This window comes from Bos javanicus, chromosome 3 (genome assembly GCF_032452875.1).
Source record: "Bos javanicus breed banteng chromosome 3, ARS-OSU_banteng_1.0, whole genome shotgun sequence".
Lineage (NCBI taxonomy): Eukaryota > Metazoa > Chordata > Mammalia > Artiodactyla > Bovidae > Bos > Bos javanicus.
Genome location: NC_083870.1, coordinates 65,873,499 through 65,886,603, shown reverse-complemented (window position 1 = coordinate 65,886,603; position 13,105 = coordinate 65,873,499). Strand labels below are relative to the sequence as shown.

Genomic DNA, 13,105 nt, shown 5'->3' with positions numbered 1-13,105 from the left:
AAAACAGAGAAAGATAAAGGAAAAAATGAAAGAAAATGCTGGCACTGGCTGCTACTAAATTCTCTACTCCTAAACTAAAAAGCCTCTTGATGAAGGTGAAAGAGGAGAGTGAAAAGTTGGCTTAAAACTCAACATTCAGAAAACGAAGATCATGGCATCTGGTCCCATCACTTCATGGGAAATAGATGGGGAAACAGTGGAAACAGTGTCAGACTTTATTATTTTGGGCTCCAAAATCACTGTAGATGGTGACTGCAGCCATGAAATTAAAAGACACTTACTCCTTGGAAGAAAAGTTATGACCAACCTAGATAGCATATTCAAAAGCAGAGACATTACTTTGCCAACAAAGGTCCGTCTAGTCAAGGCTATGGTTTTTCCTGTGGTCATGTATGGATGTGAGAGTTGGACTGTGAAGAAAGCTGAGTGCCAAAGAATTGATGCTTTTGAACTGTGGTGTTGGAGAAGACTCTTGAGAGTCCCTTGGACTGCAAGGAGATACAACCAGTCCATTCTGAAGGAGATCAGCCCTGGGATTTCTTTGGAAGGAATGATGCTAAGGCTGAAACTCCAGTACTTTGGCCACCTTATGCGAAGAGTTGACTCATTGGAAAAGACTCTGATGCTGGGAGGGATTGGGCGCAGGAGGAGAAGGGGACAACAGAGGATGAGATGGCTGGATGGCATCACTGACTCAATGGACGTGAGTCTGAGTGAACTCCGGGAGTTGGTGATGGACAGGGAGGCCTGGTGTGCTGCGATTCATGGGGTCGCAAAGAGTCGGACACGACTGAGCGACTGAACTGAACTGAACTGAAGCTCTAATATCACAAAAGGTGATGGTGGTGGTGGTTTTGTCACTAAGTAGTGTCTGACCCTGGTGACCCCATGGACTGTATGTAGCCTGCCATTTCCATCTCCAGGGGATCTTCCTGACCCAGGAATTGAACACGGGTCACCTGCACTGCAGGCCAGATTCTTTACCGACTGAGCTACCAAGTAATAAAAATAAAAGGATAAGAAAAGTTGCAGATGAACTACCAGAAGTGCTGATTATGCCAGATGAGAAATGAAAATCAAATATTCAAAAGATACCCATTTGCAGCCTTAAGACAAAAAAGACAAGATTCAGAATCTGCTGTGAAAAATCACTTCTCTCGTGGAAACTAATCCAGGCAGTTTTGATCCACTGTACCTTCTGGGTTTGTATCTCCACAGAAGGCAAATATGGGTATATTTTAAAGATTAATTTTCTTTGTTTTTGTTCCAAACTGACTTAATAAATACTCACTTAGGTAGCCAGACTTTTTAATTTGCCTCATCATGGCAAAACTAAACTGACAGACCATCTTTTTTGGTAAGAGAAATAGAATGTTGGTATATTAAATTATTAAGGGTAGTGATTTTTAAACATTCAAAACCATAACAAGTTTCAAAAATGACAGGGACAAAATGAATATTCTAACTGCTGGAATGAGTAAATCATTTTTCTTTTTCTCAGTCATTTTAAAGGTAATAATGATGCTTTATCATATATGAAAATGCTTGCTCTGTTTCCCCAAAAATGCACTGACACATTTTATAACATTTTGTCCTACATTGTAATGTTTATTTTATAAAGTATTTGTATCAGTGAAAACATTTTTAAATAAGTTGATACAGAATCTGGTTCATCAATGTATTAGGCTTATCTTTGTTACATTTAGAACTAGAGATATTAACAATGCCCTTTGGAATTATATTCGTGAAGAACAGATAATGTTTATGAATTGAATGCATGAATATTATATATCTATATTTAAACAAATAACAGAACATAAGCATCCTAATGAAAATTAAAACTTGAATGTCAGTATATTTATTCACAGTGATCTTGCAATTATTACATGCAATATCAAAATATTTCAAAATTAAGAAAGTCTTCATTCCATGCTACTCATGAAAAATATTTCACCTCATATTAATTTATAACCACACACCATTTTCTTAACACCATTTTGGCAACTAATCTTTTACTTTACCCATCAGATTTGGCTAAAGTTTCTCTTAGCTGTTTCTGGAAATTAAACAAAATCTCACTGCCTCAAAATCCCTCTCAAAAATCTCATTCCCTCTCAAAATCTCACTGCCATTGAGGATAGGAAAAAAATAAATATATAATTGAATAATTTAAATTCAATTGACGTCATACATATAAATTATAAATAGAAGTCCGAGAACAGTTTTGAGCACCGATAGCATCATTTTCATAAATGAACCATCTTACAATGATATTTACTTGGGTGAGAAATGAATGACACCCATTAGCTTGTTCAGCATATTTGTTCTTAAAAATTGCTTACATGCAGAATATAATTATACCTCATAAAAGACAAAAGATATATATGTATATATATATACACATCATAGAGCCACGACTATGTGCATGTATCATTATTAAATATGAAATATCATTGAGATGTGAGCAAAGAAGAGTTATTTTTCTAGTCACATTTCTATTACACACATTATTACTTCATTAAATATTTATAACTACTGTTATTATTTGTAGGACATAGTTTAGAGTATACCTAATTGTGTTAACCGATGTGCATGTGCACGACATACATTTTGCATGCTTTGTATCTGTTTTGATGACTGTTGCTTTGCCTATTTTGATGAGTTTCCTCTTTATTACTGAAAAAAAAAATTGTTATGGAAGCAATTATATGTTCTCAGCACTTCTATTTTATCCTGGGCAGATTCATGTTAGTGGACTATTTTAATTAATATTTCTCCCACATTCTGCTCTTAGATAGCTATTGTCACACTGCTCTCTCTACCTTTACCAGCCTGATACTGCTCTCTAGTTTATTATGATATTCTTCCAGTTGAATTTTACAAGCATACATATGGTTATTAGATAATAATGAAAAACTACTTTTTAATCATACAGTGTGTCTCCTTGAGTGGGGCACCAAGACTTCATTATTTTCTGTAAAGTGCCTGTGATGTGGTTCATAATAGCATGTCTCGAGCTGTGAAAAAGTTTTATACATGCATACAAGCAGTCAATTACATCCTTCCTGACCCTTCCTCTTCCTAGCTGGGGCAAGTGTTTTCCTCCTACCCATTCTGACTACACGAAACTTCCAAAAATATTGCCCCACTTAGTAAGCTGATACGAGAGTAGAGACTATTTTCTTACCCCAACCCCATCCTCTCACCCAAACATGCACTGAACTGCATCCTCCACCTTGCTCCTGCTTCTTCCTTCTCACAACTCAGTTTATTCCAACTCAAGCAATAGTGTTTTAGGTGTACCCAAAGATTATTTCAGCCATTCCCTACCTTCTTCCCTTTTATAGCATCACTACCTGGGATAGGAGGGATCTTTAACTTCCTATATTTGTAAACTACTGTGCACTAGAAGGTAACCAAAAATGTACTGAGAACCATAAGGAAGAGTAATAATAATATATATTTAGAGAATTAAAATCACCTACATTTTAGAGTTAAATATCAAAAATTTCAATAGCCTTTAAACATACCCCAAAATTTCTACACAATCTTTTTCACCTCCTATCTTAAAATGTACTTACATGTCAGCATAAAGATACGTGTGTAAATAAATTATCATTAATACTTCAATAAAGTGGTAATAAATAAACTCTGGTTAAAATTATACTGTTCTAACAATTTGATTTAAAAATCTGTACTGCCTGGATTATGTCAGGTGACTGGTAATACACTGACATTTCTGGTAATCTAGAGAAGGCTGAGATTTCAGGGTTTGAGTTCTAGGTTTACCACATTAGCCCTGGGATCCTGGAAAACTCACTTAAGCTTTCAGAGTCCTACTTCTCGCATATGTAAAGGCTGTAGCATGGAGCTCAACAGAAGCTATTAATAGCTATAACCAGTTATATTGGTGTTTGTCAGTAAAGACAGCATCTGTAGTTTATATTTCAAAAGCTTGATATAAGAATTAAAGATAAACTGGGTAGAAGCAGTATAAACTACAATGAACTGTACAAATAAAGTATTATTGGTTTTACAGGTTGGGTAAATGGCCTTTTGTGGGTTGACCCTCACTAATCCATTCTTACTTTACCTAAGGGAGTCATCTTTCTAATATCAACAGTCTTATTATTGTAATTCAGCTACTTAATATCTACCAGTGGTTCTTTTTTGGTTAACAGAACAAAGTCCATACCTTTGACATCTTGACTTAATTTCCACTGATCCCTCAACTAATATATATTGTGATATATAGTCAGCATGAAATAACTGGAGGTCCTTAAAACAAACAAACAAGCAAACAAAACACATGTTCAACTTCTAGGCCTTTGGTACCGCTGATTCCTTTTGCCTGACTTCTCTTTGTCACTTTGTTGATCTTAATGTGTGTGTTAGTTGCTCAGTCATGTTCTACTCCTTGTGACCCTATGGACTGTAGCCGATCAGGCTCCTCTGTCCATGGAATTCTCCAGGCAAGAATACTGGAATGGGTTGCCATATCCTTCTCCGGGAGATCATCCCGACCCAGGGATCGAACCTGGGTCTCCTACATTGCAGGCAGATTCTTTATCACTGAGCCACCAGGGAAGCTCACCTTAATAAGTCTGTCTTTATTAAGTTGATCTTAATAAAACAAATTTATTCTCAATTCTGAGTGTAAATGTCACCTCCACTCGCAGAGTTCCTTGTAGTTGATTATACATTTCAAATTTACCTCTTCTAATACCTTTTATAACATTGTGTCAAATTATTAATATACTTCTGTGACTGACCTCAGATATACTAGAAATCAAGATCAATTTCCTATTTATAATTTTAACCCAAGGGCAGAGCAGTATCTGATAAGCAGAGGCCTTATGGTCAAACACAGTGAATAATATTACAGGCACTGGGATGAGACAGCCTTGGGTTCAAATCTTGGCTCTTCTACTTACTTGTTGTGTCACTTGAGATTTTCACTTAAATTTCTTAAGACTCTATTTCCTTGTAGATAAAATGGGAATAATAATGGATGAAGGTGTTATGCTAATTAATATCGTGTACTAAGTGCACAGTAGATATTAACTATCCTAATGATGATGGTGATAATGATAATGATGAATATAATAAGTACTTATTTAATAAAAAGATAATTAATGAGGCAAAATCACTACTATTAAGACTAGTTTCTATGGGACTGTGTAATCCAAAGTCTAAATAACTTACTCAAAACTAGCTCTTGGAACAGAATACATTGAGTAAGGTTGGGTTATTATCATGATATTTATTTGGGAGGTCTTTGAGGGAGACAAATTTTATAAAGATAATGAAAGTGAAAATCAGTTGTGTCCGATTCTTTGTGATCTCATGGAGTATACAATCCATGGAATTCTCCAGGCCAGAAAACTGGAGTGGGTAGCCTTTCCCTTCTCCAGGGGATCTTTCCAACCCAGGGACCCAACCCAGGTCTCCAGCATTGCAGGCGGATTCTTTACCAGCTGAGCCACAAGGGAAGCCCAAGAATACTGGAGTGGGTAGACTATCCCTTCTCCAGTGGATCTTCCCAACCCAGGAATCAAACTGGGGTCTCCTGCTTTGCAGGCGTAGTCTTTACCAACTGAGCTATCAGGGAATGAAGATGATATTTATAATGCCAAGAAACAACAATTTTAATTGCTCAAAATGTAGGCATCCTCTGTAACAAAAATTCTGTCCAGTGATTTCATAGTGGTCTACTAACAATCTTAGAGAAAAATAAGGAAAAATGAGAAACTCTTTAGAGATGAGAAAAAGGCAACAAGATTATTCATGCCCAAAATATAACCTAGACGATTCAGAAGTTAAAAATGTTTTAATTCCAAAAATCAGAGTAAATGTATTTACTGAAAAAAAGTGTGAAATCTGTCAATGAATTAATAAAAGGTGAAAAAGATTAAAATCACTGATTGAACAATTTAAGAGGATATTATAAACCTCAAATAGTGAATATCAACACAAGTGAATATGTACCATTCTTTAAATAAAAAGGGAATTTAAGAATTTTAAAAGAAAAAAATCCCCATTAAAAACTGTGTTCTGTTTAAAAATGAAGTGCAGTGCCAAAGGTCTTGATATATTTTTATTTTTCAATGGAAAATATTTTCTCCCCTTCAGCTGGCTATTGACTTAACTGCAGGAGGAAAAAACAACTGCATTGGATAATGGAAGACGTGTTTTCAAAAGAAATCATTAAAAACATGATTATGAACTGGTTGACTGATGAGGGTCCAAATTGTGAAAAATTACTGATGTTAATGATGGTAATCATGATAGTTGAAAAGTATCTAAACAACAAAAAGGCAACACTGCTTATAAAGTACTCTGGTACAATTCGCAATGATTAGTGGAAAAACACACTAATATGTCTGATGCCATATTTTGAAGGTCACTCAACTATCAACTTGCCATAATGCCATTCAATTAAATACACAGTAAAAATTCAAGATTATTTACAGAAAGAGTTTTGTAGTGCTTATATAATAGTAAATTACAAATCCTGGCTGTATATACAAGTAGAAATGCCTGATCTAATGTACCATTAAGCAACTGTAGCTTTGCTGCACATTTTTTAAACATTAAACTAATTATGATGAGGTCTGGCCTTACTATATACTGCACATTTAATCTTTTTAAAAGCCTATCAAATTGAATCATAAGATGCAACTAGTTTATGCTATATGCAAACACACACAATATTAACAATGTACAATATGCTGGCTTAATTAGAAGACGTTCATTTTATCTTAAATACATTAAGGAGTATAATACCACAAAGTTCTAATCTGAACTTGCTATTTAATTATATTTTAAAACTAATTTATCTAAGTTGGAACTTTTTTTTTTCTTGCTTTCTTCTACAGAGAATTTTGCCCTATTGACCTAGTTAAACTAGATTCTACTAAAAATGAAAGAGAGAATAAAGATTGAGTAAAGACTGAGGAAAGAAGAGGCATGATAATGATGGAGACCACAGATAAGAAATCACTTAAATTTGATTATCAGGTGGTGTTCTGTTCATTAAGCCAACAGGCTAAATTATAACCTCAAAGGAACTTTCCTGGAGTTCTTTCTCCGGGCTCTAGCCTAAAGTTCCATAAATGAGATCTACTATTTCAGAACAGAATATATTTCAAAATTTTCTCTTTCTCTCTCTCCAGGGTATATGTCTAGAGGACACAGGAGAAAAAATTTGAATCTCTTTATGGTATTCTCAAATTTAGATACTCAAGTACTAAGAAGGTTTCTAAATGTATCACATATGGATATAGCCTGGTCTTCATGAATTCTCTGTGCTTTTTTCCCTAAAAGTATTGACTTTACTCTCTGCAATCTAGTTTTCCAGCTTAAGTTCAAGGGCAATCTACCCAAACTATTGGATTGGCCAAGAGTTCATTCAGATTTTTCTATGCCATTTTATGGAACTACTTTCTAACCAATCCAATAAGATATGCATGGAAACACCAAAAATCCATAATCAAGTATAAATTTTGATCTGTGAAGTTCAAATTTATTGTTTAGTTAATTAAGCTTTTTTTTTTCTTTTTTTTTTTTTTTTACCAATAGCATGAAATCAAGCAGTATAAAGACAACTTAATTTCTAGATTAGAAAAAAAGCAGTCGTATCAGAACTTAATATTAAAATACACAACAGAAGAGGTAATAAACATTGTTTACCTTCACAAATTGTGACACCATTTCCTGAATATCCAGTGTTGCAATAGCAGCCTTCACGTCCATTCCGAATTTCACATTTTGCATTTGGATGACAAGGCGTCTTGGTACAGTTTTGAGTGCAGCAACAATTCAGCAAAGTGGAAAAACCCACTAAGGAAAGTAGAGAATACACCTTTTCAAAAAGAAAAACCTTCTTCCATTGTTGAATTTGACAATATATACATTAATATGCTTCGTTTTTTTCCCATCTAGATAAATACTTTATGAGAATTTCCTAAAGGAGAATTTAGGTAGATAACAGGACACAAGCAGGAATTAACACTTTTCTTCATTCTCAACGTTTATCAAGTAAACCTCAACCAAGTTGAAACATAATAATCAACCTGGCTTTATAAAGAAAACAGTATTCTAACATCATTGGACCTTTCACCCAGAGGTGAGATACTTTTAAAGGTAGTTGCATGACTGTAAAACAATATCCGTACCCTGGGAATGACTGTGCAGAAAGAAATCAAGGTGAACTGAGTATCTGGGTCTTTTCAAAGTCAGATCTGTGTTATTTTAAAATGAAAAGCAATGTATCATATCATCCAGGAGGACAAATGCAATTAATGTTTTTTTTTTTCTTTTTCCTGTGTTCTAAAGATCTTTCAAAATTCTGCCTTTTTCATAATAAAGTTTATTTTATATTTTCTCCCATTAGTGGGGGAAAAAAACCCAACTCAATGTACTTGTCAAAGACTGAGCTTCCAGAAACGGGACGCCATTCAAACACCACCACCAACATGCAGCATAAAGAGAGTACAAGCCTTTATTTCAGAGTTCTTGTAAACAAAGTTGGCAATGGTATTTTGTGGGCTGTTAGGAAAAGATAAGGAAAAGCGTAGGACGTTCCTTTTTTATTGTTGTCCTAGTCCTTCTCAAGACAAGCCTGCTTGAGATGGGCAGTTATGAATCATGCAAGTCATTATTCTGAAAACTGTCATCCGAGATAAATTGGCCTTATCTGGTAACAAGAGATTCTTAAACATTCAATTATAAATCCCAGCTTCACATAGGGCTGTATATAGTGTCTAAACCAGAATTAATTTGGCTTCAAAGATGTGATTTATTATTTTTCTGCACAGTAACATCAAAATGTTGATTTTAAAGAAACTCAAAGTCTGGGCCAGCAGTCCCCCTTGAAACAAGGCCAGGAAACCTCTCACAAGTGTTAATGGTTTGAAGTTCTCAGATTTTTTGAGGGACAATCCGAAGAAAGGTCAAAGTCTGGGACTTTGGGGACTTGGTCAGCAGGAACAAAGAGATGACTTAGGCCCTGGGTACTGAATATCGAACCCCAGCGTTGAAAGGCCAAGGAGAAAAACATCCTGGGAAGGGCTTTCTCAGTTCTCCCAGGAGTCTTGGAGAAATGCACTTGGCCCGTGAGTACCATCTTAGAAATACCATACTCCCTACAGGTGCTGGTCCGGGCAGCCCTGGCCGCTGGGCACCGGCACTTACCTAGAAGCGGGAGGAGTCTCATTGGCAGCGCCGCGGTGGTGGCGGTGGCGGTGTCGGAGGCGCGGGCGGAGCGATGAGACCGGCGGGCCGAGTACCTGGGACGCGGCGGGGCGGGCGCGCCAAACTCCTGGCTACGGCCCGCGTGACGCGGACGTTTCCTCCCGCCACTTTCCGGCCTCTTTTGTGTAAGTGCGTGTGTCCAGCGCTGAGTCTGCAGGCCATGTCCGGACCTGGTCTCTACGCTACCCTGACCTCCTGCCGGCCGCGGGGCTGCCAACCCCGTGCGCTCCGCGGAGTCTGCGGAGGGATTTTGCCCCGTCCCCGGGCGCAGAGTCCAGGGTGTAGACCTCAAAGTCAATGCGCCCCAGATATCTGCGGAGCGTACCCCCAAAAGAACTTCCAGAACTGCCTAGATCTCAGGGGCGCCTTCCTACAACCTCAATTCCCAGGACACGCCTTTTTTTTTTCCCCCTCCCTTCACTAAAACTTTTCCCTAAAGAACTGTGGGTCTAGAAGTGGACTGGAAACTTGGCTCCAAACGACAGGGCCTGGATTTCCAGCTTTCAGTCTGCACCTTGGGGGAACTCAGGGTTCCATAGTGAAGAATAAAAAGTACTCTATCTTGCCTACAGGTTAGGCTTGTGTCTAAAATGAGTAAAAACCAAGCAAACCCAAAACACAAGTGTCAAGAATTAAATGTCTACGAAGTACAAAATCATCTTTTCAACTTTCAGCTAAAATTTACCCCTCTGCTCACCAGTCACCTCTCCTGAACCCCTGGTGCATCATATATAGCTTTCCTTTCATGTTATTATATATGAGTTGATTACATAGATTCAGATCATTTAGGTTGAAACAAGGAAACAGTTTTCGTGTAAAAGTTAAACATAACTATCAGATGAGGCTGATCTGTAAAACAGAAAGCAGATAAGTAGTTCCTCGAGGTTGGAGTGGAGTGTGGGATTGACTGCAGGGAGGCACAGAGGGAAATGTGAGATAATGGGAATATTCTGCATTTTGATTGGTATGGTGGTTACCTAAATGCATGGGTTTGTCAGAAGTCATCTCTTAAAATTTGTGCATTTTATCACATGTAAATTACACCTCGCTAAAGTAATATAAAGAACTGACCGATCTTTGTGTCTCAGACACCAGTCATTTCACCTTTTAACAGTTGGCCACACCTTTGTCATATTTCATATGCGTTCTGTTTAATTGAACAAACATGTTAAGAATCTACTTTGTATTCACAAAGATGAACAAGCTGTGGCCCTTGGACTCCAAAAAGATCAAAATAAACTAGTGGAGTGTTAGTCACTCAGTCCTGTCCGATTCTTTGTGATCCCATGGACTGTAGCCCGCCAAGCTCCTCTGTCCTAGGAAATCTCCAGGCACGAATATTGGAATGGGTTGCCATTCCCTTCTCCAGGTGATCTTCCTGACCCAGGAATCAGACCCAGGAATCAAACCCAAGGCACCTGCATAGCAGGCAGATTCATTACCGTCTGAGCCACTATGGAAGCCCAATAAACTAGTGGAGCAACACCCAAAACTAATCACAATGACACAAATCACAATAATTTATGTACTTATATATAGACATATTGAGGGCAGCACTTTCACAACATCATCTTTTAGGATTTGAAATAGCTCAACTGGAATTCCATCACCTCCACTAGTTTTGTTCGTAGTGCTACTTCCTAAGGCCCACTTGCCTTCACATTCTAGGATGTCTGGCTCTAGGTGAGTGATCACACCATCATGATTATCTGGGTTGTAAAGATCTTTTTTGTACAGTTCTTCTGTGTATTCTTGCCACCTCTTCTTAATATATTCTGCTTCTGTTAGGTCCATACCATTTCTGTCCTTTAGTGTGTCCATCTTTGCATGAAATGTTCCCTTGGTATTTCTAATTTTCATGGAGAGATACCTAGTCTTTCCCATTCTATTGTTTTCCTCTATTTCTTTGCACTGATCATTGAGGAAGGCTTCCTATTTCTCCTTGCTATTCTTTGAAACTCTGCAGTCAATTGGGTATATCTTTTCTTTTCTCCTTTGCTTTTTGCTTCCCTTCTTTTCACAGCTATTTGTAAGGCCTCCTCAGGCAGCCATGTTGCTTTTTTGCATTTATTTTTCTTGGGGATGGCCTTGCTCCCTATTTCCTGTACAATGTCACGAACCTCGGTCCATAGTTCACCAGGTACTCTATCAGTCCCTTAAGTCTATTTCTCACTTCCACTGTATAATCGTAAGGGTTTTGATTTAGGTCATACCTGAATGGTCTAGTGGTTTTTCCTGCTTTCTTCAATTTAAGTCTGTATTTGGCAATAAGTAGATCATGATCTGAGCCACAGTCAGCTCCCAGTTTTGTTTTTTCTGACTGTAGAGAGCTTCTCCATCTCTGGCTGCAAAGAATATAATCAATCTGATTTTGGTGTTGACTGTCGGGTGATGTCCATGTGTAGAGTCTTCTCTTGCGTTGTTGGAAGAGGGTGTTTGCTATGACCAGTGCATTCTCTTGGCAGAAGTCTATTAGCCTTGGCCCTGCTTCATTCTGTACTCCAAGGCCAAATTTGCACTCAAAATGCCAGCAAATTTGGAAAACTCAGCAGTGGCCATAGGACTGGAAAAGATCAGTTTTCATTCCAATCCCAAAGAAAGGCAATGCCAAAGAATGCTCAAACTACCACATAATTGCACTCATCTCACATGCTAGAAAAGTAAAGCTCAAAATTCTCCAAGCCAGAATTCAACAATACGTGAACTGTGAACTTCCAGACATTCAAGCTGGTTTTAGAAAAGGCAGAGGAACCAGAGATCAAATTGCCAACGTCCGCTGGATCATTGAAAAAGCAAGAGAGTTCCAGAAAATCATCTATTTCTGTTTTATTGACTATGCCAAAGCCTTTGACTGTATGCTATGTTATGCTATGCTATGCTAAGTCATTTCAGTCGTGTCCAACTCTGTGCGACCCCATAGACGGCAGCCCACCAGGCTCCCCGTCCCTGGGATTCTCCAGGCAAGAACACTGGAGTTGTTGCCATTTCCTGCTCCAATGCATGAAAGTGAAAAGTGAAAGTAAAGTCGCTCAGTCGTGTCCGACTCTTAGTGACCCCATGGATTGCAGCCTAACAGGCTCCTCCGTCCATGGGATTTTCCAGGTAAGAGTACTGGAGTGGGGTGCCATTACCTTCTGTATGTATCACAATAAAATGTGGAAAATTCTGAAAGAGATGGGAATACCAGACCACCTGACCTGCCTCCTGAGAAATCTGTATGCGGGTCAACTGGACATGGAACAACAGACTGGTTCCAAATAGGAAAAGGAGTACGTCAAGGCTGTATATTGTCATTCTCTTTATTTAACTAATTTGCAGAGTACATCATGGGAAACGCTGGGCTGGAGGAAGCACAAGCTGGAATCAAGATTGCTGGGAGTGTATCAATAATCACAAATATGCAGATGACACCACCCTTATGACAGAAGTGAAGAAGAACTAAAGAGCCCCTTGATGAAAGTGAAAGAGGAACGTGAAAAAGTTGGCTTAAAGCTCAACATTCAGAAAACGAAGATCATGGCATCTGGTCCCATCACTTCATGGCAAATAGATGGAGAAACAGTGGGAACAGTGGCAGACTTTATTTTTTTGGGCTCCAAAATCACTGCAGATGGTCACCGCAGCCATGAAATTAAAAGACTCTTACTTCTTGGAAGAAATTCTATGACCAACCTAGACAGCATATTAAAAAGCAGCAACATTATTTTGCCAACAAAGGTTGTGTAGTCAAGGCTACAGTTTTTCCAGTAGTCATGTATGGATGTGGGAGTTGGACTATAAAGAAAGCTGATCGCTGAAGAATTGATGCTTTGAACTGTGGTGTTGGTGAAGACTCTTGAGAGTCCCTTGG

At 38.1% G+C, this 13,105-nt stretch overlaps 1 protein-coding gene across 4 annotated transcripts in view; it reads right to left on the bottom strand.

Moving 5' to 3' along the window:
- ADGRL4 (adhesion G protein-coupled receptor L4) overlaps positions 1 to 9,274 on the bottom strand; it is a 140,774-nt gene extending 131,500 nt beyond the window's left edge. For 3 of the 4 annotated variants that reach the window (XM_061411482.1, XM_061411484.1, XM_061411486.1), the window contains exons 1-2: positions 9,196 to 9,274; positions 7,693 to 7,842 (exon numbers count right to left, since the gene is read on the bottom strand). In XM_061411482.1, the coding sequence (XP_061267466.1) occupies positions 7,693 to 7,842; positions 9,196 to 9,217 (172 nt within the window). In that variant the 5' untranslated portion in view covers positions 9,218 to 9,274. Of the gene's footprint in view, positions 1 to 7,692; positions 7,843 to 9,195 lie in introns of those variants that run through there. The other variant, XM_061411485.1, reaches the window with a different exon arrangement.
- Between the last annotated feature and the right edge of the window lie 3,831 nt (positions 9,275 to 13,105).